The 26,453-nt window shown below is 44.6% G+C and overlaps 2 protein-coding genes across 9 annotated transcripts; one reads left to right on the top strand and one right to left on the bottom strand.

Annotated features, from left to right (window-relative positions):
- The first annotated feature begins 1,292 nt into the window (after window positions 1-1,292).
- On the top strand, window positions 1,293-26,209 carry LOC118289408 (dedicator of cytokinesis protein 7). Of its 7 annotated transcripts, XM_035616390.2 has the most exons (50): window positions 1,293-1,531; window positions 3,798-3,885; window positions 4,788-4,966; window positions 5,213-5,281; window positions 5,434-5,560; window positions 6,020-6,232; window positions 6,971-7,056; window positions 7,174-7,240; window positions 7,509-7,658; window positions 7,755-7,835; window positions 8,063-8,219; window positions 8,660-8,790; window positions 9,027-9,120; window positions 9,243-9,405; window positions 12,584-12,701; window positions 13,304-13,374; window positions 13,458-13,596; window positions 13,735-13,836; window positions 13,945-14,031; window positions 14,482-14,713; window positions 14,807-14,971; window positions 15,190-15,362; window positions 16,091-16,192; window positions 16,543-16,629; window positions 17,054-17,149; window positions 17,289-17,429; window positions 17,637-17,750; window positions 17,873-18,043; window positions 18,268-18,407; window positions 18,534-18,703; window positions 18,807-18,958; window positions 19,260-19,442; window positions 19,642-19,768; window positions 19,874-19,958; window positions 20,087-20,183; window positions 20,289-20,423; window positions 20,572-20,724; window positions 20,874-21,032; window positions 21,125-21,225; window positions 21,312-21,504; window positions 21,691-21,834; window positions 21,977-22,108; window positions 22,206-22,220; window positions 22,688-22,813; window positions 22,904-22,993; window positions 23,091-23,327; window positions 23,416-23,559; window positions 23,732-23,838; window positions 23,937-24,110; window positions 24,841-26,209. In XM_035616390.2, exons 1-50 carry the CDS (start codon window positions 1,482-1,484, stop codon window positions 24,881-24,883), a joined length of 6,360 nt encoding a protein of 2,119 aa, XP_035472283.2. In that variant the 5' UTR covers window positions 1,293-1,481; the 3' UTR covers window positions 24,884-26,209. The 7 variants fall into 7 exon arrangements, with proteins under 7 accessions (XP_035472283.2, XP_035472280.2, XP_035472284.2 ...); XM_035616387.2 differs by having other exon boundaries at window positions 19,642-19,958; XM_035616391.2 differs by lacking the exon at window positions 16,543-16,629.
- Window positions 9,836-11,796, bottom strand: angptl8 (angiopoietin like 8). Of its 2 annotated transcripts, none has more exons than XM_035616413.2 (4): window positions 11,294-11,796; window positions 10,622-10,771; window positions 10,327-10,437; window positions 9,836-10,225 (listed from the first exon to the last, which is right to left on the bottom strand). In XM_035616413.2, the coding sequence occupies exons 1-4, from the start codon at window positions 11,597-11,599 to the stop codon at window positions 10,208-10,210; spliced, it is 585 nt and encodes a 194-aa protein (XP_035472306.1). In that variant the 5' UTR covers window positions 11,600-11,796; the 3' UTR covers window positions 9,836-10,207. The 2 variants fall into 2 exon arrangements, 1 of the variants encoding a protein (XP_035472306.1); XR_004786064.2 differs by having other exon boundaries at window positions 10,197-10,225; window positions 10,599-10,771.
- Window positions 26,210-26,453: the final 244 nt, after the last annotated feature.

The raw sequence follows: 26,453 nt of genomic DNA on the forward strand, positions 1-26,453 counted from the left end.
TTGCTCCGGCTACAGCCAAGCCTCTGTCATTCAAGGTTAATTTTTCCTCCATCTCCCCTCGCTCTCCATTTTTCAACACCCCTCCTATACTATTCACGCCATTCATCAGCCATCTCGCAGAGGACGCCCCGCGTACCTGCAGCAGCTCTCCAGGGTGCTGAATAGGATGACAGTGGGCTAGAAGGAGTGAGCGGTGGGAGGGAGGGAGGGAGGGCTGCAGCAGCAGCTAGAATGGCCGTATTAATTCTCCTTGGTAGGCATGGGGGATGATTGCAGGCAGGGAGGTGTGGAACAATAAAATAAACTGAAGTCCTCCTTTAGTGTCATTGACGTTGTCGTTCTACATCTAACCCTTACTGGACAGAGAGTGGACCATGTCAAATGTACTGTTATTTGCTTGATTCCTCCTTAAAAAATAATCCATAGCAGCCCCTTTTTTAGTTAGTTTGTTTGACAAATATATCATATTTAATGTATCAATGGGCTCACTGATGTGGCCCGGCATAGACGGCTGTAGCTATTTCTCATCTCCTTGTGGAGGTCAAATTTGAAGACTGAATTTCAAACAATCACTGATGAGCCAAGGCTTTTCTTCCTTTTTCCAATCGTGGTGAACAGCCCCACCTGCTGGTGCAGTCTCAGTGCAGCATGCTAACTAAGAGATTCGATATTGTGCCTGCAGACCCTGCCCCCCCCCCCCCCCCCCCCCCCCCCAAAAAAGACAATAAACTTGGCATTAACATCAGCAACGTCCTTGTGAAATGAAAAACGTGGACCTGAGAGATTTAAAATCATGTCCCACTCGAATAGTTTTCATGCAAATTGTGTATAAAGAAGTGAACTCTTAATCCAAGATGTGTTAAGGGAATGAAACTTCTTGGGCCTGCTTCCTAAATTTTTACACAGAAGTGAAACCCTAAACTGAAGTGGATGTGCCGCTGTTATCGAGCCGCTGTGAACCGGTCAGGTGAGTTTTTTTTTTCCGTGAACAGATGGTGGAAGTGGCCACTTATAGCGGGGGGGGGCAAAAGAAAGACCGGAAGTAGAGCGATCTTCATCTAAATTAAATCGAAAAACAACACCACCATCTTTGTTTGAAACTATTAAAACATCTATAATATGTCACAGTGGATTATATTATTGAGTTCCATGTTGTACCGTTACGTATAATCTAAGAGATGAATTATATGGAAAACAAACTGGTGGTTTTATTTTGAAGTTTAACCGGATGCAGTACAAGGCCTCGTGACCAGCTCGTGACCGCCTTGACGCTCACCGAAAGGCTAGGTTCCAACAGCAGCTCCCGGCCGCTAGGAGGAACAAGGAGGGATCCGTGCCCGGTCCCAGCGTGGAGAAGGAAGCGGCGTCCGCATCAATACACACACACACACACACACAAGACGGGACGGAGCCGCGGCACAGCGGGGGGAGAGAGTGCTTTCACTTGACATCGAAGACTTTCCTCACATGGGGGACGAGAAATGACATCGACCGCCAGCGAGAGGAGGGCGTTTGCCCACAAAATCAACCGGTGAGAAGTTATTGTTTAACGGCTGCACTTGTGTAAGTGTGTGTGTGTGTGTGTGAGTGACCGACCGGACGCTTGGTGGTGCGTGTGTGTATACTTGTATGTATTTAGCCTGTTAGCTAGGTCTCCTATCGTACGGTAACGATAAACCGGTTCGTGTAAACACACTGTGATGCGCGGCGGGAGCGGAACAAAAGTTTTCCGAAGCACTCTCTCTTCTTCTTCGTCGTCTCTCTCCTCCTTCTTCTTCTTCTTCTTCTTCTTCTCTCTCTTTACACGTTGACGAGTTCGTTGGCCTGTTTGTGTTTTTGTTTGCCTCATGGTAGCGTCGAGAGAGAGAGAGAGAGAGAGAGAGAGAGAGAGAGAGCGCTTCGTCGTCACCGACAATGATTGAGCAGCAGCTACTTTTAGGATAACACCGAGGCTTAGTGGCTAACCCCGCCCGGCCGAGGCGAGGTGTGTGACAGCGAGTCAAAAAGACGCCAGTGACTCAAAGTGACACGCGGGATGTTTCTGTTCCTGTGCGAACGCCTCGCAGCATGAAGGTAGTAACCTGTCGCCACATGTTCCAAACTGGTTCTCCCTCTCCCTGCACGAACAGGTGCACAAAGCAGTGGCGTGGACTCGAAATCCGGGACAAAATAGGATTCTTATGAGATTCCTGATGGAATCGTCGAAGCAGGTGACGTCCGTCAACCTGAACTGGCTCCTGGAATAACGCTCTCACTGCGCGTGCGCGCGTGTGTCTGCGTGTGTTTGTGTTTCCAAGAGCCAGTTCAGGTTGGTGAATCTATTTCGTCCCAGATTTCAGTTTATTATTATACATTATTTTAAGAATTTATTTTATCCAAACTGGCGAATCTATTTCGTCCCAGATTTCAGTTTATTATTATACATTATTTTAAGAATTTATTTTATCCAAACCACAATTATTATTACTATTATTTTTTTTTTTTAAACAGTTCATTTTGATTTTCAGGAATCAGCTTAGCCTTGCGACTCCAGAGGCGTGTGAGAAAACAAACAGAGATTCTCATCATGGACCTACGAGTGGATATGTTGCCACCTCGGTCAAAACTTTTGCTTGAAACATATCAACATTGGGGTTATTATGAACCCGGTCGGGGGTGGCTTTGTTTTTGTTGTTTCATTAATAACCAATAGCATCTCCACTCGCTTCATTAAACAGCTGCTGCCTTCCCCAAGTCCTGTCTTTCCTCTCTTTAGTGGGACCCAGGCCATTGTTTAGTGCCGGATGCAGGAAAAGGGTGGGAAGTGGTGTTCTGGCCGTTGCGCCTGCAGTCGATAGCCTTTTCCTGTTTTAAATGGGAGGTATGCAGATCTGCAAAAAAAACTCCACCATCTTCGGTGACTGTACCGTTGGCTCATAGATTAAACATGCAACGCTTTTCAAAGAAGGTTGTGTCATCCTGAGGAACCTGAGAAGTCTCGCTATATTTCACAGAGATGGGAAGAAGAGAGCAGAGGTTTTCTCTGAATTACAGTCTTCAGGCATGAACCATAGCTATGTAATCATAAGTACCATGGTTTGAGGAATGCTTAAGCCTTTGCAGCTGTGTATATGAGAGAAACTGACATTTTGTGGTACAAGAGGAGCAGCTGCTGGCTGTGTGGGGATTGTATAGTTTTTTTCCCCCTGCATTGTCTGTCTTTAAGCCTCCCATTTGCCGTTAGTCCATAATGGCCATGGACATAGCTCTGGCTCCGTGCCTGCTCCATGGAGCCAGCTCGCCACCACCTCTCTGTGAGATCCGCTCACGCTCAAGTCCCTATTCAGAGCAGCTGCCGGCCGTTAGCATCGCTAACCAGCTCTAGAAGCTGAACGCTGTATTGTAGGAGGAGGAAGAGGAGGGATTCGTAGATTGTATAGGCATCTCTCTAGGTTGAGCCTTGTGCAGACGGAGCAAGGATGCATCAACTCTGAATCTGAGAAATGTAAATGAGTGAGCGAGCGGCTGAGTGTAGAACTGAAAAAGTGTTTCGTTTATACAAATTCCTCTTGTATTATATTAATTAAAATTTGCCCTCGTGTTTCTGCCAGCGATTTTAGTCCTGGGAATCCGTACTTAAATGGAGTATGCAGATCATGGCATGATATCAGATTCATCAAATGAGACCATTATATTTTGAATCTGAAACATACCCCATCTTGACATTAGTTTAACAGCTATTTGCCATGTGTCTTATATGTGCTGTTGTTCTGTTTCACCATCTCACCTATCTTTTTTTGTGTCTCTCTCTTGCTCAGGACGGTTGCTGCAGAGGTCAGAAAACAAGTGTCCAGAGACTACGGCTCTCCTCAGCTGTCCAAGAAACGAGGCGGCGCACACCACCCTGTGAGTCACCCTGTGTTTAACTGGCCTGAGTTTCAGTCAAGCCAGCAGGTTCAAAGCGCCAATTAGCGAGGACAGGAGTGGATGGGTGGTACCTCCTGTGGGTTAGGTTTACGTTTTAGATGCAAGTAATGCAGTTGAGTGCAGCTTAGCAACATGATATACCTGCTGGTGCTCACCTGTGCTGTTTTCCTGCCAGGTCGCGTTTCTGCATGGATGCCCACCCAAAATAGATTAACGGATAGTTAAAAAAGATGCTGTGTTTGGGAAAAAATTCTGTTGTCACGATGCAATAATGGCGGACAGCCTTTTAATTAGTCCAGCGATGTATGAATACGGTTATGGAGTCTGCTGTGACCCAAGAACCCCCGAGAAACCAGACACATGCTGGGGAATGGACTGTGTTTACTCAATTGTCTTTACTATCGACTATGTCATTTGTTAAACTATTATTTATGTAGATGCTTCAGTGGCCTCATGTACAGCATGTGACTGATTATTAATGGTGGGGGCAGATATTGGTTTGGCTGCCTATAAACCCAAAAAGGGAAGGTACATCTATTTATTAGAACAGGAACCTCAAAACAAATTATTATCAACCTAACACATCGTTCAAACACAAAATTAATTTTATCCATCGGTATCTGGTGAATATGTAGCTGTAGATTGTGAACGTTTTGTAAAAAAAAAAAAAATTGTGAGCGTTATAATCCCTAATTAAAATACTTGACAAAGAAAAGATTTGTGTATTTAGTTTTGACACAAATACCTTTTCACACTATGTGTTTTACATCAAATAGAAATACCATGAATTCTTTATCGGTCTATCCCAACAGCGTCTTGTCTCCTCTCATTCCGGCCATGTCACAGTCAGTGGTACATAATATTTTAATGTTGATTGACAGTTGCCGCTGACAGAGGTGGCCGAGCCTGTGGACTTTGAGGAGTATGTGAGCAGCCATGCTCCCGGGGTGGAGCCTGGCCCCCTCCGACAGCTAATGGAGTTCCCTCAGGACGACCTGGAGCTCCTCCAGCTGGACAAAGAGTGCACTACACTGGAGCCCCCACTGCCTGAGGAGGAGGAGTAAGTCCAGCTGCCGACGGCCGACAAAACCCCTCGCACTGTAACACACACACACACACACACACACACACACACATCCCTTCTATGCTCTTTACACTACCACACAGACACAGAGGACTAATATTACTGTAATGGAGGACAAACATCCCTACAGATAGGAACAAAGCCTTTCCTCTCTGTGACACTGAATGAACATAAATATTAAAGGCATGCTTTGCTCAATTATTAATGTGTTTTTCTGTGTAGCTCCCTGGATCCCAGAGTGAGAGATGCCTTGGCAGTCTACACAGATGACTGGCTCGTCATCCAAAGAAAGTAAGTGGTGTCAGTTGTGATACCAGTTGAATTAACCCAGTTTTTCATCTATTATTGAATTATGTGCACCAGTTTTCCCTGTTCACTAATCACATGATTTACAGTTACATTATTACTGTGACGATGTTTTTTCAAAAACTTTTTTCTTGTAGGTATCAGCGCTACAGCACCACATACAGCCCTCAAAACTCTGAGCGACAGAGGGAGAGGCAGCGAGGGCTGGTCAAACAGACCTTTGAACTGGACGAGGCTGCCGCCACCGAGCGCCAGGATGACCAGGTAGCTGACGGTGGTATTCAAAGCGCTCGTTGTGGCCATTCAGTCATTTTAGGTTTCTTTATATTTTCCTGATCTGCTTTACAAACAGTCGCCAGGAGTAAAAGTTTTACATTTTTTTCACATGGCCTGAAGTTCCAATCATTTAATACCTGCACAAAGATATGGATGCAATAGCCAGTCAATGAAGCATGTGTCTCATCATGATGGGGGAAGGCAGTCTGACTCATGTAGTATATTATGAGTATAATCTTAAATTGGTCATATGGAGAATGAGTAATGGAATAATGGATATTCCTAGTCCATTATCCATTGCACATTCTCCACATGAGTCATATTAAATATGTAATGGTAGTAAGGTAATGGCATCTGGAACAATTTGTTCTCATCTTTCAAAACATCTTTGCATAGAGATGGGGAAAAAAAGTAATGATCTCATCCCCCCCCTCGTATGTGTTTCAGGATGACGCAAAGCGGCGGTCAGTTAGCCTTGACGAGACCCCTCGGGGCAGCTGGGCCTCCAGCATCTTTGACCTGAAGAACTCCTCCCCCGACGCCCTCCTGCCGTCCGTGCTGGAGCGCGCAGCCGCTGAGGACATGGACCGCCGCAACACGGAGGCGCGCCTGCAGGGGCGCCACAGCGACCTGCTCGGCCTCTACCCTCCCCCCGATGAGGTTCGTGGTGAAACATCTGTATTGGGCTCTTTTGTGGAACAGTGTTGAAGTAATAAACCTGTGACTTTATGGTGTCAGTTACTGCTTTTTGTGATTCTTGATAATTTGTTTGTATTAGAAAATACAGTTACGCCACTTATTAGGTGAGTCAGGTAATTGTCTTGCCCATAATCTATTAATAATGATAATGAACATTTGCATTTCCTCTAAAGCCCTGATGTGTAAGCTTTTATCAAAATCAAGGGGAAAGTATGTTTTTAATAGGAACATATTCTGGTACACCGGCAGTGACGCATTTAAAAATAATTGTTTTAAATAAGTTTTTTTTATTGTAGTTTATGTTTGCAGCAATAACCATTATGGTTTAAACTACTAAAATATGAGTATGAATATGAGTTTTCAATAAATCGTTTGCAACTTAATCTCAGAGCTCACTGCTTAATTCTGCAACCAGTGGAACACTGGTGGACATGTAGGTAGATTCAGTTGCCATTAGCTTCCGCTCTGAGTCGCATCATTGAATTTCCCGTGAAGTGAATTGTCCTTTATTGTGTGGAAAACCAGCCCCTTTTGAAATGTTTGCCTTTCTTTCCTCTTTTCATCACTCCATCCTTCTTTATATCTATGCGCGCACACACACACACACCATTGCTTCCTCTGCTGCCACGTTGCCATGGCATCTGTGTAAATGTTATGCTTGTGTATGTGTTGTACATGGCCTTGGTGTCTGTGTTGCAGGATGAAGCTGTGGAGAGATGCTCTGTTCCTGAAGTGCCCAAGGAACATTGTGGCCAGAGGATCATGGTCAAGTGTCTGTCTCTGAAGTGAGTAACACTTGGATCATAACGAACATTTATGTCTTCATGCTCTGCTTGATTGTCAGAAGACGCTCCTGATGCTTTCCATGTCTGACATCCACTGTGTATTTTGTATTTTTTCAGGTTTGAAATAGAAATCGAGCCAATATTTGGAACACTTGCCCTCTATGATGTCAAGGAAAAGAAAAAGGTATTTCAAACGTTAATAGGGCAAATTTTTTTTATTTGGTACAATGAGTATTCCTCCAAAGGCTTTCATCCTGTAAAAACCACTTACGTTATGCTGAGCTCATGCTTGGCTAATTGAATTTCTCCTCATCTCAAAATGGCCTAAGTGGTCTTGCGGTTTAGATCACTGAGTCATAACTGAATCAAAATCCCTTAACGTGCATTTCCATTATTGTCTTTCCTTCCCCTCCCTCTGTTGCTTCCCGCTTATCTCAATCTCCCTCCTACAGATCTCCGAGAATTTCTACTTTGACCTGAACTCGGATCAGATGAAAGGGCTGCTCAAAACCCACACACCTCACACAGCCATATCTACACTGGCCCGCTCTGCCATTTTCTCCATCACATATCCTTCTGCCGATATCTTCTTGGTCATCAAGGTACAGAATAATCTCACAACGTTGATGGTGATTCACTTTCCCTGCTTATAGTTAATATAATGTCTGCGCAACCATGTGCTATGTACTATATTTCAGCTCGAGAAAGTCCTTCAGCAAGGAGACATCGGAGAGTGCTGTGAACCCTACATGGTCATGAAAGAATCCGATTCCACCAAGGTAATGGAGCCAACATTTGTTTGAAATTGTTGCAATGGTCAGGGTCTGCAGCCCGTGTGCACGTGGGACCTTTTTACTTGTCTAGTCACAAGCATTTCTCAATCCTGTCTGTTTAGCTGCAATATTTACCATCCCCTTTCACCCCTCTTTTGGCTACTGCAGATATTTCAAACTGTAATCTGTGATTTTGATTTCATCACATCTTGTTCACCCTTGTCCCACTCCAGCACAAGGAGAAGCTGGACAAGCTGCGTCTGCAGGCGGAGCAGTCTTGCAGTCGTCTCGGTTGCTTTCGCATGCCTTTCGCCTGGACCGCCATTCACCTTCTCAACATCGTCAGCAGTGTGGGGGGGCTGGATCGGTCAGACCCGGACTCAGACTCTGGTACCGCTGACACAACGTGTTCTCTGTATCATGCAATCCCACACGTGCACATACACGCTGAGGCCTGGCTGATACTGGATTTTTTGGGGCGATGCCAATATCAGTTTTAGGGAGTAAAAAAAGAAAAAAATCACCTGATATATTTTATATTATATAAACAGTGAGCTGGTCGGTTGTTGGTCCATTTGTAGTAGAGATGATCGGTTTTGTCTTTTGCAAATGAACTTTAAATTTGATACAATTTTTTTTTTACCATATCTAACTGATCCCAAAAATATTTTTCTGGATAAATTTTTTTTTTCCCATATCAGTGAATATCGGATGTCACACTGATATGTCTGTGATAGGCAGCTCTTGTACACACTGTTTTCTATTATTAAAGTGAGAAAAGTATTGAATAATACAGGCCTCTCTAATATTAAGATATTTCTTGTTACCAGAGCGAAAAGGTCATGGAACATGGAATGAGAGGAAGAAGAAGGGGTTCGAGCGGATGAGTGTCGGGGATGACATGTGTAACTTTGCCACTTTCCGACCAGCTACGCTCACTGTCACCAACTTCTTCAAGCAGGTCAGTCTCTGTCGAAATAATCTGGGGACACAACTGACTGACATATTTATTGAATGATTTATAAATCTAGGATGGACTTCTTAAAAACAACAGCTGTGAACACAAATCACAGCAACAAAAATTCAACCGCTGCCATTATGATGTTGTGTATTTTACTAGAGACAGTAGTTATATTATTCTCTATTGAAAGTTTTGTTATCCCATTGCAAACTCTGCTCCGACTTGTGTGCATGAAGGAGGGGGACAGACTAAGCGATGAGGACCTTTACAAGTACCTGGCAGATATGCGGCGACCGTCGTCCGTTCTGCGGAGACTGAGACCTGTCACAGGTGAGCATGACGTTATCGTGTCAGTAAAGAAAAAAGAATATATACAAATGTGTATGGATGATTACCCTTAATCCTTTGTGTTGGTTTCTTGTTGTGTGCCCTTGACTGATTTTGTCCCTCAGCCCAGTTGAAGATCGACATCTCTCCAGCTCCGGACTTGCCTCATTACTGCCTGTCACCGGAGCTGCTTCATGTCAAACCTTACCCTGACCTGCGCGTTCGCCCGACCAAAGAGGTGCAGGAGTTCCCTGCTCGCTACGTGTACACTCCACACACCACCTACAGGTGAGCGTTCTCCTATCAAAGGCACACGCACGCACGCACGCACACACAATGTAAGTGGGCCCATAGATCAAATATATATCCACCCTGTCACTGCATTACTGACTCACAGTGTTTATTTTGTCTAAAGGTTCTAAATTCCTAATTCAAACACATCTTCATTGTTTTTGTAAAATGTTTAAAATCTAAAAATACAAAAGCAAGCCATTATAGGTCTAATAATTTAATATGTTTATTTGAATGGCATTTTCATAAAATAAGTTTACCAAATACAACAAAAAGACAGGAAAAAATATTGCAGTGGGTACAGCTAAAACCAATACAGTCTAATGAAGCAGTTCAAAATAAAAAGTAAATCTGTCCTTGGTGAAGGTCGTGATCTTCAGTTTTTTGCTAGAATTGTTTGAGAGGTGTTGATTAAGCTGTGTGGTCCTTTTTGAGAATGTAATATGCGGTGTTATTTAGTTTTTTTTTTCATTGTAGATAGACCCGTGAATATAACGCAATACAAAAAGTTGACTCCCAAACACTAGCTGAATATTAAAATATTTTATATTAACTTTTGTGGAAGAACTGCTGTATTATACTGGAAGAGTGATATGATCCTTATCAACTGCCTGCTGAGTGTACATGGCAGCAATGAAAACAAGGACATAATCATAGCAAAAAACAATATTTTCTTGTCATACAGTATATATAGCAGGGTTGAAGGGAGTGCAGTGAAGTTCCAGAGTTGAGATCCATGTGGTCTTGTCTCATTCAGAGCTGCATAGAGTGGGAGACCTCAGTGGTGAATCTCAGAAAACTATGTCATAGCTTCACTCTGGAAAAAGGAGATGAAATTGTAAATTTGAAATTGTAAACGTAAAAAAAACAAAAACTCAAAAGGTTAAAACAACCAAAGTTTGTAGCAAGTTTTCTCACCATGCTCTGCAGTTTGGAGAGCTGCTCATTCTGCGTCTCAATATTCTCTTTGTGGAACTGGGTCAAATAGTGTAAACCTTTCAAGACGTCGGAGTGCTCCTCCGCTCGCTCCTAAAAAATAACAAAAGAACAGGAAGTTAAAGTAAGTTTAAGTAACCTATTTATTGCGTAAATCAGCGACCGCTGTTCAGATATGCAAAGTTTGTCTAGGTGCCTCTGCAGTAACCAAAAGCGAACGTTGGCAGGCTGGTGTGACAGCGACGGTGACGGACCTTGAAGTTCAGCTTTCAGTTACCTGCAGCTCTTTGATGCTGGTGGGTACGGCGTTGTTGAGATGCATCTCCAACCTCCTCACTTTTGTTTTGAGCTCCGCCTCTTCCTGCTCCACGCTGGCCAGCCAGTCCTTAGTCATCATGGTCTGAGCTTGTTGCTTGGCCATCTGGGCCTGTCAAAAGAGCATGTGCCAAGATTATCCTCCTTCCCCTCCACCAATGATCCCCAGTGCAGCTGGCAGCTGTCTGCCCCAAGAGTGTAACACGCGGCCTTTTAACGACACTCTCGCTCTCTCTCAGATAAAAGAGTTTGATTAATCCATATACATCAGAAAAAATGAATCAAAGGGATAATACGATGTTCGTAGGTCTCAGGAAAGTGTGAGGTCCCTAAGCACTGAATAGTTACTTAGGCATTTATGTAGATATGTTACAGGCATTGCTTTGTTGTTGTGTTTTTTTCAAATCAACAAAGACCTGTTTGACCTCATGTCTGTTCAGCTGTATTCACAGATAAACACAGGAGTTTAATCTCAGAGGGACACAGGGGCAGCGTGTCCCTCTGAGATTAAACTCGCCCCTGCCTGTTGTGGATTCAGTTTTGTAGTTTGACTGGATTTCTCAGCAGTTATCTCTCTCGTAAAGGCACACAGGAGTGAAGTCAGTTGTTTACATATTTTCTCGCTTTTTCTTACCTGAAGCAGCCGTATCACGTCTTTCATCTGTTTCTCCACCTCGGCAGCCTGCTCAGTCTGCTTCCCAAGTGTTTGCAGAGTCCCCTCGTGGCTCTTCAGCATTTTGCTGATTTTCGCCATCTTTGCCGCAGTCGTTTCATAAGCGTAATTGAGGGATTCGCTGAACTGTACAACGCCGAACATCAGCACGTTGACCTCTTCCTGTGGTGCAGCCTTGTCCTGTGTCTTGCCGGTCTTCGGAAGCGGACCTGCATGGGCTGCTCTCAAACCCCCCGCGACACAAAGCAAGCACAGGCTCCAGTTCATCTTGATAACACTTGACGCTTAGAAGCTGACTGAAGTCGAGTGATCCGTTTCACTCGGTTATTTGATTGCTTTTCCAGCAATTTAGTTTGTTGAGGAAAGAAGGTTTGTTTGATCTAAAATGTCCCAAATGAGAAAGGAAAGTCGTAAAATAGTTATTTGTCTATCACAGCTGTGCAGAAGTTAGCATCATCAGAATAGCCCCGGGATGATGAAATTGTCGGTGGTCACTGTGCCTTTATATTGGATGTGTACATGCAACACCTTGGTAAAACATTAGCTCAGCTGTGGTTCGATCTCAGGTCTCGTCTGTGGCCTTAGTCTCAGTGACCTTGCCTTGAAGTTTAACCCCTGAGATGTGTCATGTAGGTCACATGTGACATGCAAAACAATATTTGTAGCACTCTCGTCTTTGGTACAGAGAACGTACGCTTTCCATCGAGCATTATAACAATATGTGCATTTAATGCCATTTCAAATATGTGTGATTTTTGTCGTGGGCTCTTGCCATGTGGGTACAATCAGCTGTTTCAAAATATGATCAAAGTTACCTCGAATGTTTGACTTGGAAACAAGTAAAGGTGATAGTTCAGAACTGGGCCACACGCTTCCCATCCGCAAACACTAAATTCAATATATTTTCTTTCCGAGCAATGAAAATTTTATATTTTTTGTGTAGACTTTCAGGAATGATGTGTGAAACCTTCAAAGAGACCCCCAAATGTTGTTCCTTTAGCTCCTCCATGGCGTTGCAGTTTTTTTTTCTTATTACCAATTAAGCCAACTTTGGTTACAGATTAAAACATGACATAGTACAGCCGCAGTAAAAAAAACATGACTGGTGGAGGAAGCAACTGACATGAAGCTGTTGAAGAAAAAGCAACATTTTCTAAATGAATCATTCAGTGCAAGGCTCACATGCAGTTTGGCACCAAAAGGCCTATGAATGGGACGTTAATCTGCTCCTTGCATCTTTTTGCCTTTCAGGAATCTGCTATATGTTTACCCGCAAACTCTGAACTTCAGCAGTCGCCAGGGTTCAGTGAGGAACATCGCTGTGAAGGTTCAGTTCATGGCAGCAGAGGACCCCAGTCAAGCTTTGCCGGTGAGTCACAGTCAGTGATAATCAGGCGACGAGACTGCGGCACTCTCAGGAAAATGAAATTCCAGTCACAAAGACGCAGCTTGAGGCAGTGAAATACTATATGACATCTTCTTGGAAGAATGAACTTCTTCAGAGCGGCATATTATGTGAGCTACAGAGTTGGCGAGGCAAGTCTTGTTACATTTGGGGGGATCCACAGTAAATCTCTTGTGTCCAAACTCTGATTTATTTTCATTCACTGACTCACAAATTGTTGATGCAGAGTATCTGCTATTTGCGTAACATGTACCTCAAAGGAACAGATGAAATATGCCTGTGTAAAAAGCTTTTTTGGTTTATGTTAGATTTTATTAAGGTAAGAATTAATTGCACATTTTTAAAAGCAAAAGGTCTTTGGAGATTCTTTTAGTCTGAAAATGGACAATAACAAAGTGCAAAGTGGTTTATTTACAAAGTGAACAACACTCAGCAAAGTGCTGAAAACATTGACGCAAGTGAAACTCCTTAAATGATTGATCAGACTGCTGCAGTAATGTGTTGATGACATCCTCCTCTTGGTCCTGGTACAACTGTGTTTATTCTATGTATGTCATTTTGACCAGGTCATCTTCGGAAAGTCGAGCTGCGCCGAGTTCATGAACGAGGCGTACACGCCCGTCATCTACCATAACAAGTAAGCCTCGGTCATCTGCTGACCCTCCACTGGTCTTTCTTTCACAGTGTCTTCTGTGTAAACATTGTGTTTAACTCCCGAAGGTCCCCCGAGTTCTACGAGGAGATGAAGATGAAGATTCCTGCCAATCTGACAGACAACCACCATCTGCTGTTCACCTTCTACCACATCAGCTGCCAGCCCAAACAGAACACTCCTCTGGAGACCCCTGTGGGCTACACTGTAAGCACGTTCCCTTAGCCGGCCCACTTTTAACACGTCCGCCCACACACACACGCACACACACACTCTCACTTGTTTGAATGCTCCTTCTGTTGTGTTGCCGTCGGTAAGTGAACCCGTGTCTCTTTCTGCCTGCAGTGGATCCCTCTGATGCAGCATGGCCGACTGCGCACAGGCTCCTTCAGTCTTCCCGTCTCCGTGGAGAAGCCTCCACCTAGCTACTCTGTTCTCACTCCTGACGTAAGTGTTTCTTCAAAAGCGACTGTGTGTATATAAATGTGCCTGCCATCACCCTCTACCTGTGATGTGACTGAGTGTTAAATGAGTTGGATTGTCACTCCATGGCAGGTTCAGCTCCCGGGCATGAAGTGGGTGGATAATCACAAAGGAGTGTTCAATGTCGAGGTGACAGCGGCCTCCTCGGTTCACACTCAGGTACGTGAGTATGTTTTTCACACACTGAGAACCATTGTAATGAGGCTGGTGTTACTTGGAGAGGTCTGATAATTAGAATAATAAGCATCGGCATTTATAGTTTTCATAATGTCAATGCCCATAGTTTTTCCTGAGGATAGAACACTGACAACTAAGAGTTCCTTAGATACCTTTTAGTTTCTCCATAGTCTGCAATATGCACGACAGCTTTGTATTCTTTATATACAGGTTATACGTATACATATACACTCGTATATCCTTATTTTTCATGATTTAAAAGTGTATTACAGTGTCTGCAGGTTCACATATACTATGAGCAGTGCCTGGATATCATTTCTCACGCTATATTCAATAAAACCCCTGGGTCTTTGTCCTAAAAGTCTTCTGGAGTATGAAAACCAGTGCTGCCAAACTGAAATTCACCGAGCTCACTTTGGTTGCACCGTCTAGGACCCACACCTGGACAAGTTCTTCACTCTCGTGTACGTTCTGGAGGAGTACTCCTTCCCCTTCCGCCTGAAGGACGTCATCATCACCGAGGCAAACATGGAGGGAGAGTTGAAGGCCAGCATGGCCGCGCTCAGAGGGGCTCTGTTGGACACTTGTGTCAGGTTTTTACACCAGCTGCTCAACAAGCTCATTCAGCTCATCGTGTACCCGCCGGTCATCGCGGGCCAAATTGGTGAGTGAGTTAATTGCTAATAGCTAATGCTATGATGGTTATTCGTTGAGACTGAAGTTTAAATTCCCGCCTAATGCTACTCCCGATCTGCAGTGAACCTGGGCCGCGCTGCCTTCGAAACTATGGCCTTGTTGGTCAACCAGATGCACAAAAACCTGGAGGGGATCCAGGATCAGCACGGCCGCAACAACCTGCTGGTGTCCTACATCCACTACTGCTTCCGCCTGCCCACCGCCGAACCTACAATTTCCCCGACAGGTGAGTCCCCAGATTAAACTGTACAACATGTACACAATGCTAAAACTAAGATTTTACAGTGGTTTGATTTTGGCCAAATTATTTACATTTAATTTTATGCAAGCGGCATAACATTTGTGTTTAACCCCCGCGATTGTTGTGGTGACAAGGTTATCATTAGACCACTTGGCAGTCAGTTTGATTTACTAACATCTCTTTTCCTTCCCTCTCATGAGTAGGAGGCCCCCAGTCGTACGAGATGCCTATGCAGTACGCCACCTTATCGAGGGCAACAGCCCGCCCGAGCAGTCTCCATCTGTCCCGCTCCAAGAGTATCAGCAACTCCAACCCCGACCTGGCCAGCACGCCAGTTTCACCCGATGAAGAGGTGCAAAGGATCATTGGCAACAAGGTCAGTTGACTTTGGAAATGTGTGGAATGTATTACAGCTATATACAGCAGTTACTGCAGTTAGTGTGTACGCACCAATTTATTGGATCTAACTTGTATTCAAATCAGTTGTTGAATTTGTGAAAGTAATGGAGATCGATGTTGCTTGTTATGGGGATTGGGATTCATTTTCTTCCTTATCACATAAAGAAGAGACAGTTGCCCAAATTTTATGTTATAACGCTTTACAGTAGTCCTTGTTTATCCAATATCAATCTATTATGTTGTTGTAATGAACCCGCTGCCCTGCCTTGTTTCATCTCTTGACTGAAAATTGTGCCAACAGCTAATGATGCTGCTGAGGTCAAAGATGCAATTATGCTTTGTTCCGCTGTCCCTTGTGATTCGTACAAAACTCCCCGCCCTTCCTTTATTCTCCCCCCACTGCTGCTGTAGCTTCACTTTTCACATCCCTTAATTTCGTTTCCTCCCCAAAAATTTCGCTCCCAAGTAATCTCCTGTATGGTAATTATCTTCCCTTTACTCACTGTGCCCTTGGCTCCTCCCGCTCTATGTCTGCTTGTGTGTGTGTGTGTGTGTGTGTGTGTGTGTGTGTGTGTGTGTGTGTGTGTGTGTGTGTGTGTGTGTGTGTGTGTGTGTGTGTGTGTGTGTGTGTGTGTGTGTGTGTGTGTGTGTGTGTGTGTGTGTGTGTGTGTGTTTTGTGTGTGTGTTTCCGGTGGCTTATGGCAGGGCATTGACCGCTCCCACTCCTGGGTAAACTCTGCTTATGCCCCTGGGGGCTCCAGATCTGTGCTACGTCGGAACCCCAACTCCAGCTGTGAGCTCAAGCAGGTGCCAAATCCCTCTTCCTCCTCCTCTACCTCCTCACCTTCATCAGCTCCACCTCTATCCCGAACCTTCTCTGATTAACTCTTGGTGCATCTTGGTCTGCCTGTCACTCTGCGAGCCATATCCAACCTCCAACCTTTTTATGACACGTTGTTCGTCCGTCGTTTGCCATTCATCTTCTCACCGCCGCTTAACAGAACATCTGTTTTGTTTAAAATGACACAATCATTTGCCCGGGGCTCTGCAGATTTCGCAGAGAGTTCTCTCGCCACCCGTCCTTTTCCATTCATCCATTTTCACGTCACTTTGTCCTCCATGTCTTGTGTGTTCACCTCACCATCACTCCGTGTCAGGCAAACGACCGCGGCTGCAATCGCATGTCTGCCTATCTGGACAGCGTGGCCTTGTTTTCAGTTCCCACAAGGCAGATTATCAAGAAGGTAAAACTGGCATCTACTATAACAAACCGTAAAAACTGGTCATCTTAATGAACTAACATGTTTCAGTGTCCTAACATTCATCAGTTTTCAATATCATCAACATAATCAACATTCTTAACATCATAACATTTGTGTCAATGAGTAGTTTAACACTGAATTTCTTGATACCCTTACACTGAATAGATTGTAATGTGTTATAATGTGTTAAATTGATTTTTACTATCAGTTCTTAAACTTATTTTAATTCAGTTTGTATCTTGGGCCTCAATAACTATCAAAGAACTGCACAATGATCTTTACAAACCTCAATTGCGGATCACAGCTTTCACCCTGCAACAACAAACACAATTTTAATCTTAATAGCTCATATAGACATTGTTTCCTCGTATTACCTAAAACTCGGTCGGTGTTGGTTCCTGTCTAGCTGCTCCACGAGGAGCTGGCGTTGCAGTGGGTGGTCAGCACCAGCACAGTGAGGGAAGCGGCGCTGCAGCAGGCCTGGTTTTTCTTCCAGCTTATGGTCAGTATACCACACACTCTCAACAGTCAAAATTCTACATATCACACAAAATCCAAAGCAACTACCATTATCATTGCAGCAAATGCAACATTTTCCTGTGTGACCACCAACCTTTTTTTTGTTGGATCCTCTCCTGCAGACAAAGAGCATGACCCATCACTTATTCCTGACCTCGAAACTGGACATTCCCAGGCGTCAGCGTTTCCCTGACCGCTTCGTGGATGATATTGCTGCACTTGTGTGTGCCATCAGCGCAGACATTGCCAGCCGACACCAGAAGGTGCGCAGCCCACAAGACTGGCAGGAGTTGATTTGTTTTGTATTGGCCAATAAAAGATGACTGTGTTTTTAAATGTTTCTCAAAAACAAAGTTGCCTGACCTTTTCCTCAATGCTTGACCCGTATTACAATAGTAGTACTAAAGTCAGTGATTTCCTTTTTGTCTGATTATATTTCTGTCACATGAACGCCTCATCCTCTCTCTCAGGATGTGGAACTTGTGGAGAGGTTAAACAGCAGTCTGGCCTTCTTCCTGAATGACCTGCTGTCTCTGGTGGACCGGGGCTTTGTGTTCAACCTCATCCGTTCCTACCACAAACAGGTGCCCTAATATTCCTCTCCATGTTTTCCTGTAACATCAAATGCTTTAAATCCCAGTGTGAATCCCACACGTATTTCAAAACCACTTTTCGCAGACTCAAAACAAACTTGTGTGCTCTGCAGATTGCCAACAAGCTCCACACGGCGCAAAACCCCAGCTCTCTGAACGCACTGAGGATGGACTTCACTCGCATCGTCTGCAGCCACGAGCACTACGTCGTCCTCAACCTGCCGTGCTCAACTCTCAGCCCTCCGGCCTCCCCCTCCCCCTCAACTTCCTCCACCACCTCACAGGTGAAAACCCCCCACAAATTCATCTTTGAAGCTGTGTTAATGAACTTTATTTTCATGTGTCATATCATAGGGAGGATATACCTGTTGTTTTCTTTCCTGCTGTTTCTTTTGGTTATTTAGGGAAAGATCATCTGGCAAGGCACAAAAATGTAATTTTACTGACTTTATTCCAATCTTCTGTTACCCCCCTGTTATTCTTTCATCCCTCCGCTCTCCATCTGTAGAGTTCAGCATTTTCCAGTATGGTGCAAGACCAAGGTGTGGCCACCATGTTTGAGCTCTCCGTCCCTTTCCGCCAGCAGCACTTCCTGTCTGGCTTGCTGCTTAGTGAACTCTCTCTAATCCTCGACCCGGAAGGAGAAGGGTGCGTTGTTATTGGCTTATATCCCCCTAGGGATCGTCAGACATGACCTCTGTAATACTGTTTAGCAGAAAGTTGAAGTGCACAGGCCAAAAGCACACTGATATATTTTTCTTTTTTCCCCCGCAGGGTATTCTTCCTCCACAAAAAGGCCATTTGCGCCATTCACTCCCTGCTCTGCAGCCACGATGCAGACTCTCGCTACAGTGACCCTCAGGTCCGAGCCCACATAGCTCAACTCTACTTGCCCCTCCTCCCCATCGTCATGGAGACGTTACATCAGCTCCACGACTTCTTAGGTATGATAGTCCACTAACATTTACTATCCACCTCCTCGAGATCCTCTGTGTTTTATTTCCAACATTATTGCACCTGAGAGAACTTTTCATTACTTCTTTGTAGACTCTTCGCCTGCTCGGGCCCGCCATGCCTCAGCCCACGCTGATGATGCTGACCCAGACGGTAGCAACACTATCAGTCAGTCTGTTGCCATGGCGATTGCCGGCTCCCCTTTGCCGCATGCCAAAGCCAACGCATTTGCGCTTCCCACAGTGGTGAGTGATAGCGGCAGGGGTCAGGCTGTTTCCCCCCCTGGGCCCTACAGATTGACAGGTTGCAGATCCGCCTCTGTGTGGGAGACTGCTGCCGCGGTTTGACAGACGGCCGCTCTCGCCTTTCTGTAACTCCACACCAACGCTCATTCAAAGACTATTTGCATTCTTCCTGTGTTTTTCTTATTTCCTCAAGTACAACTGCTAATCTCAGCCTGTAGGTGGCCCTCTGTTCATTTTCTCAACAACAGCCATTAATCAGTCTTGAAGACTGGCACTGAGTTCGTATGTTTGTCTTTATAAGGCCGGGCGTCAGTCCAGCTCGCTGTCCGCCGAGTGTAGCAGGACTTTGCTGGTGTGTTTCCTGTGGGTACTGAAGAATGCCGATGCAGCTCTCCTGGAGCGCTGGGTTTCTGATTTGTCTGTGTTGCAAATCAACCGCCTGCTGGATTTGCTGCATCTCTGTCTGTCCTGCTTTGAATACAAGGTACTGCCACTACTGTGTATATGTCATCACTGATATTTAATGGACTTGTGAGTACATCTTCACGAATTTGTCAGGTCTTGTTTCAAAAACATTTACAGTCTCTGATTATCAGTACTCCTTTACAGTTCACTGGACATTTTCGATGACTTGGCATTTGCTTTAATTATCCCTAACCTGTAATGTTTGATAATCACTGTAGGGAAAGAAGTCTCTGGAGAGGATCAACAGCCTAACATTTAAAAAGTCACAGGACATGAAGGCCCGACTGGAAGAGGCCATACTGGGCACCATCGGGGCTCGTCAGGAGATGGTCCGCCGCTGCAGAGGTATGTTGTATGAGAGCATATCAGTGTGTGTGTCAGTAGCTCAGTCTTTGTTCGAGGTGTTTACTCATCTGTGTTCATGGAAATTTCATCGGTTTACTCTTCCAGAAAGAAGTCCCTATGGCAGCCAAGAGAACGTTAGGTGGAGGAAGAACGTCACTCACTGGAGACAAAACACAGACAGAGTCGATAAGTATGTAATTAACATTAGTTGCATTAGTTATATAGGATACTCAGAATCTCAGACCTGAAGAAAAATAACAAAGAACTGGTTAAAACCAGTGCTAAGATGCGATATTTGTAAAATACCATATATTACAGGACTAAAGCTGAGGTGGAGCAGGAGTCCGTGGTGGATGGAAACTTGGCTACTGAGGCCTCTCTGATCGTTCTGGACACACTGGAGATCGTAGTGAAGGTAAAACGCTGGAAGAAAAAACATCAGTGTGCAAAATGAAAAGTCACTTGACAAAGTGTTCGCCCCCTGTAATGTGTTTATTTTTTCTACTCTGTCCTCTTTCAGACTGTGGTGGCATCAGAGCTGAAGGAAAGTGTTCTAGGTGGGGTGTTGAGAGTGCTGCTCCACAGCATGGCAGGCAACCAGAGCGCCCTCTTCCTGCAGCACTGCTTCATTACACAGAGGGCTCTGGTTTTCAAGGCAAGTACAGTTTGAAATGAGTGTCTCCATTAAAGTTTCCTCTTGTGTTATTACCCTTTTTAAACATTGTGCAAAAAATACAATAAAGGGTACTTAAAATATATTTGTAAAGAGTATACAATGTGAGACACAGTGTTTTTGTAAGTAGTTCCCAGAGATGCTGTTTGAAGAAGACACCGAGCTTTGTGCGGACCTGTGCCTGCGTCTCCTTCGTCACTGCAGCAGTAGCGTCGGCTCAGTCAGAAGTCATGCCTCCGCCTCGCTTTACCTGCTCATGAGGCAAAACTTTGAGATCGGAAATGTGAGTTTAGACATTGTTTTGAATTACAAATGCTTCTGGCATTGATAGGGACATTCCATAACAATGATGGATCAACAGAACACACACATGATGTTTATAGCGTGGATAGAATTGGCCACAATCTGTCCCGTTTCTCTCCTTTGCACCAGAACTTTGCACGGGTGAAGATGCAGGTCACCATGTCTCTGTCTTCCCTGGTGGGAACATCGCAGAACTTCAATGAAGAGCATCTTCGCCGGTCACTCAAGACTATCCTAACATACGCCGAAGAGGACTTGGAGCTGCGTGACACGCCCTTCCCAGAGCAGGTACGCAACAGCCATCACGCTGCCTGCACATCGTCCAGGTGTGGAACTGCCAGGTTCTACTAATGTGCTGTGTTCCACTTTTGAAACCGCAGGTCCAGGATCTGGTGTTCAACCTGCACATGATTCTTACCGACACTGTGAAGATGAAAGAGCATCAGCAGGATCCAGAGATGCTCATTGACTTAATGTACAGGTACGGGGACGCCCCAGACTGGCATATTAAAAAAAAAAATGATAAAGATTCATGACTGAAACCTAACCTTTCATTTTGAACTTCAGGATCGCTAAGGGCTACCAGAACTCACCGGACCTGCGTCTCACGTGGCTCCAGAACATGGCAGGGAAACACTCTGAGAGAGGTAACCATGCCGAGGCCGCCCACTGTCTGGTCCACAGCGCCGCACTGGTGGCAGAATATCTCAACATGCTGGAGGATTGTCGCTACCTGCCAATTGGTTGTGTCACATTTCAGGTCAGTGCCTGCATGTTTAATTTGGTGACTCATGTTACTATAAACTACACTTGTGGGCTGCAGTTTGGCAGAATGAGATGAGGTTGTCCCAAATCTGTGGCACCGAGACTCAAGTCTGCGATCGTTCGAAAGAAGCACATACAAAGGTTGTTCTGATTATTCTGATTCCTCCGTTTTTCCACTCAGAACATTTCGTCCAACGTGCTGGAGGAGTCGGCAGTATCTGACGACGTCCTGTCTCCAGAGGAGGAGGGGATCTGCGCTGGCAAGTACTTCAGCGAGTCTGGCCTGGTGGGCCTCCTGGAGCAGGCAGCTGCGTCTTTTAACATGGTACGACTCACATTCTCCAACCGCACGCTCACAGGCTGCATGTTAACACGGCGCAAAGTTACAGCATTACTGTGGCTGAGGGAGTGTTGTGTGATCGAGTGGTATGTGTCGAACTGGCCTTCCATTGTGCTGTGAACCCCAGGCAGCCATGTACGAGGCCATAAATGAAGTGTACAAGATTCTGCTGCCCATCCACGAAGCCAACAGGGACTTCAAAAAGCTGGCAACTGTCCACGGAAAGCTGCAGGACGCCTTCAACAAAGTCTACAACCAAGTGAGTTAACGGCGTGATCTTAAAACCAGCAGCAATTATCTGCGCTGTTAAAAAATAACCTTTATCCTAATTCCTTTCTCGTGTGCTTCTCTTCCAGAGTTCAGGATGGGAGGTAACGCACTCATTTGTCAAATTTACTATGTTTACTGTAAAAGTGTATCCAGCGATTCCTTTTATTTTGTATTTACAATGTTTTCTTTCCTCCCCGCTGCCTGTTCTCTTCTGCCCTCCTGTGTGAATGACATATCCCTGGTGAGTGAATCAAAACTTTCTTGAGTTGAACCGCTGTTACAAAACTTTCCTTTTTTCCACCCTACTACTGAGAATCAACAGCCTAAATACAGTATATATTTTTCTTTTCCTACAAAATGTGTTCTTTTGTTGCTAAACCATTTTAACAGAGTAAAATCTCAGAAAAAAAATCTATGAAGTCCACAACCTTAAAAGACAAGTTATCACAAGCTGTTCATCTGCATTATTTTTTTTGTCCTGTTCTTCTGTTAACACATGAGTTGTGTCACCATTTTGCCCCTGCACTCTTTACTAATCTCACCTTTTCATCCCTTTTTCAGTGTTCAGAGAATGTTCGGTACCTACTTCCGTGTTGGTTTCTACGGCTGCCGTTTCGGAGACCTGGACGAGCAAGAGTTTGTGTACAAAGAGCCATCAATCACCAAATTAGCCGAGATCTCCCACAGACTCGAGGCACGTGAACGCGTCTCGATGCCAACAAATGGTTTAATGAGTGATTTATGAGAAGCGCACGTTTGAAGATGATCTGTTTTTTCTGCTCAGGAGTTTTACTCTGAGAAGTTCGGGGATGAGGTGGTTGAAATTATCAAGGACTCCAGCCCGGTTGACAGAACCAAACTGGATCCCAACAAGGTAACTTCATACAAATATATGTGACTCAATAACAATTTAACTGTACAAATCTTTCAACAGGCATAACTACGTACTGACATGTCTGCATTTGTTTAAGGCCTACCTCCAGATCACCTACGTCGAGCCGTACTTTGACACATACGAGCTGAAGGAAAGAATCACCTACTTTGACAAGAACTACAACCTGCGTACCTTCATGTACTGTACGCCCTTCACCCTGGACGGCCGAGCCCACGGTGACCTGCACGATCAGTACAAGCGCAAAACCACTCTGACGACGTCTCATGCCTTCCCTTACATCAAGACTCGCATCAATGTTATGCACAAGGAGGAGGTGGGTGTTGTGTTGGTTTTTTTGTTGGTCAGTTACCATAACAAATGTAGGAGGTCAAGAAGATACGACTTTCTGTTTTGTTCTCCAGATCATTCTCGTCCCCATGGAGGTGGCGATTGAGGACATGCAGAAAAAGACTCAGGAGCTCGCCTTTGCAACAAACCAAGACCCTCCGGACTCCAAAATGCTGCAGATGGTGTTGCAGGGCTCTGTGGGAACCACAGTCAACCAGGTGTCTGTTTTAATGTGTTTATATCCTTTAAACAAACACAGGGTGGACACCTATACTTCCTCCCCCTCGCTGGAATATTAACCCCATCAGAAGGGGGTGAAAGTCTGGATCAGTGTTTTGAGTAGTGACTGACATTCCTGAGCAGATGTGTAACAGGTTCTCTCCCCTGCAGGGCCCCCTTGAGGTGGCGCAGGTCTTTCTTTCTGACATTCCCAATGACCCAAAGCTGTTCCGACATCACAACAAACTGCGCCTCTGCTTTAAAGACTTCACCAAGAGGTGACGACACACGCCACAGCCCAGACGCCGACTGCCATGTGACTAATAAAAACAAATCCCCCAACCGCTCGGTGTCTCCTCTTCTCTTTGTCGTGCAGGTGTGAGGATGCCCTGAGGAAGAATAAAGCCCTGATTGGCCCAGATCAGAAGGAGTACCACAGGGAGCTGGAGAGGAACTACAATAAGCTGAAAGAAGCTCTGGGTCCTCTCATCAACCGCAAGATCCCCCAGCTATACAGAACCCTGCCAGCTCAGACTACGCAAACACAACGGTAACATGAGACACACACACACACACACGCCTACGCACAGAGACACACAAAATGAGCTCATGCTGCTTCTCAAAGGCCATCAAACCAACACAAAAGAAACATTAAACCGAACGTCATTTCCCTTCAAGTCATAGATTCATACAATCTGCGGCTCATCGTTAATGTCTGTCATGTTTCTCAGTCGTTTTTACATTAATTGATTAAAGAAAGTTGGTGCACTTGGAAGTGTTTCATCCTGTTCGACAATGGAAACCATCATCATCTGTTTTTTTGTTTTCGTCCGCTTTTGGCACCAGCTCCGTTTGAATCTCAGTGTCTGTGAACCGCTGGTTCCTAATCAGAAACAGTGCCACAGTTGGCTGCACCTGCCACAGCAGTGATTCAATACTAAGAAAGAATAACTTTGATCTTCTGAAAGAATTGAAAGTATTCAAGTTCAGTTGCTTTTTGAGCTCATGAAAATTGACACTGAATCAGATGGACAGACGGTTTGACCTCATTCTTACTCTTTTAAAGAAAATACAAGAAAAAAATACATTATTCACTGTAACTCCTTCCCTCCCTGGGTCAAGTAAATTTGGAATTGTCAAATTATTGATAAATCAAAAAAATGGATGCTTAAACTCACTGCACCTCAGTTAGTTTTGCAGATTTGCTAACACACTTATGAAAAATCAACCAAACCAAAGCACTTCAAAGTTTATCATCGTCTCGCTTCTGTCTCCTTCAGGAACTCCTACAGTAGGTCCAGTCTCCGGAGGGTCGACTGCTGATGCGCAGGAAACTGGAAAACAACACAGAATAACAAGCTTTGGAAACTAGTACCATCTCCCCCCGTCTGTCCCCCCTCCCCCCACTGCACTGTGCACCAATTGTCGCACTCACCGTCCTCTTCCTCGTAGATCCCGTAATTTTACCCACCCACCGACCCCGGCCACCCAGTCATGCCATAATCCCCCCACCAAACACACACAGACTTGTCACTTCTCTCCCATCTCCCCACTCTCACACCTCTGTAGGAGAAGACCCCGGCTGTTTATGCAGGGAGGTTATCTGCACTGTAAACATGGTCTTTTTAGAGCAAAGCTCTGACCAAGTCTCCTCACTGACGACCCAAAGTAATCGCTCTGAGCCTGAGCTGGTTTTAACTTAAGTTTTTTTTTTTACAGGACTAGACCTGCCAAACACATTCTGCATCCAAATCTTTAGCGGGTTTGTTCGTGCGTTTATGTGTTTCTCTGTTTCTTCTAGTCTAATTTCCTTTTGCATTGTCTGTTTTGTGTCCTGGCCTTATTTAAATTTAGAGATTAAGAGATTCTTCTTCTTCTTCTTCTTCTTCTTCTTCCAAACTCAGCCTGGTAGCCGTCACTGCCAGACTTATTAAAAAAGTCCCAGGGAGTTTTCTTATGTTATCAACAGACCAAATAACTGACATTCCTCCTTCCTCAAGTCGTCACATTAATCTTCCCATCTCTCGTTATAAGAATTCATTATAGAGAGGAGGTGGGATCATCGTGTCCAGACTCAGGTCTCAGTTTCAGCCTGAGTCCGAGGGGGGGAATTCCTCTAACAGTAGCAAAAGAGGAAAGCAAGAAAAGGCATTTACAGATGTTTAAATGTATTGGGGTTTTGTTTTTTTAAACTGTGAAATTCTCTTGTAATGCACTGCAGTCACATCAGATGTTTGTCACAGAAGCACTGCCCCTCAGCCAGGCCACTGTCTCCTCACTGTCTCCCTGCAGTACAGTCTGATTACTGCACACATACTGTGTCTGTGGAGTTTAAGGCAGGCCGCGTTCCAACATCCTGTCAAAAAACACTCCACACGTCTTACATACGTGTCCACCCCCCTGGATCTGGAAGATTTATATTCATTGTAGCCATTTCTAACTACTGTATATTATATTGCACTATTGTAGTACTACGAACTGCGGCACATTTAACACTGTAACTACTAGAAAATCTGTGCTTTTGTTATTTTTTACGAATGCTGGAAATTGTTTTTTTTAACCAGTTAAATGAGAATTTTTTTTTATTTATTTTACACTGTCCCCCTTTATTTTTTATTACAGCATTCTATTAAATTTCTCTTCCTACGACTCTGGTCAGCTTTTGTTTCGTGGGGCTACGGATCTAAAGGTGAGACGCCGCAAACACGTGGTCTCTTGTTATTGCTGATGGAAGAAGATTAGAGACGATGTGTAATGGTTCCATTATGGCTTCAGTCTATTCTCAACAGTGATTTTATACTGTATCACATGATATGGTAAGTCAGTGTTTAATATTATAATGGTTTATTATGACTACATAATATTGTAGTTATCTTTTCAGCAGAGACAAGTC

This window comes from Scophthalmus maximus, chromosome 17, assembly GCF_022379125.1.
Source record: "Scophthalmus maximus strain ysfricsl-2021 chromosome 17, ASM2237912v1, whole genome shotgun sequence".
In the NCBI taxonomy this organism is placed as follows: Eukaryota; Metazoa; Chordata; class Actinopteri; order Pleuronectiformes; family Scophthalmidae; genus Scophthalmus; species Scophthalmus maximus.

Excerpts from the sequence above, each read along its gene's own strand:
- LOC118289408 (XM_035616387.2), top strand. The coding sequence starts at position 1,482 with ATGACATCGACCGCCAGCGAGAGGAGGGCGTTTGCCCACAAAATCAAC. Across the intron at positions 5,282-5,433 it reads TGGCTCGTCATCCAAAGAAA|GTATCAGCGCTACAGCACCA; the intron begins GTAAGTGGTGTC and ends TTTTTCTTGTAG. Across the intron at positions 9,121-9,242 it reads GAGACTGAGACCTGTCACAG|CCCAGTTGAAGATCGACATC; the intron begins GTGAGCATGACG and ends TTTGTCCCTCAG.
- angptl8 (XM_035616413.2), bottom strand. The coding sequence starts at position 11,599 with ATGAACTGGAGCCTGTGCTTGCTTTGTGTCGCGGGGGGTTTGAGAGCA. Across the intron at positions 10,772-11,293 it reads ACGTGATACGGCTGCTTCAG|GCCCAGATGGCCAAGCAACA; the intron begins GTAAGAAAAAGC and ends CTCTTTTGACAG. Across the intron at positions 10,438-10,621 it reads CCAGCATCAAAGAGCTGCAG|GAGCGAGCGGAGGAGCACTC; the intron begins GTAACTGAAAGC and ends GTTATTTTTTAG.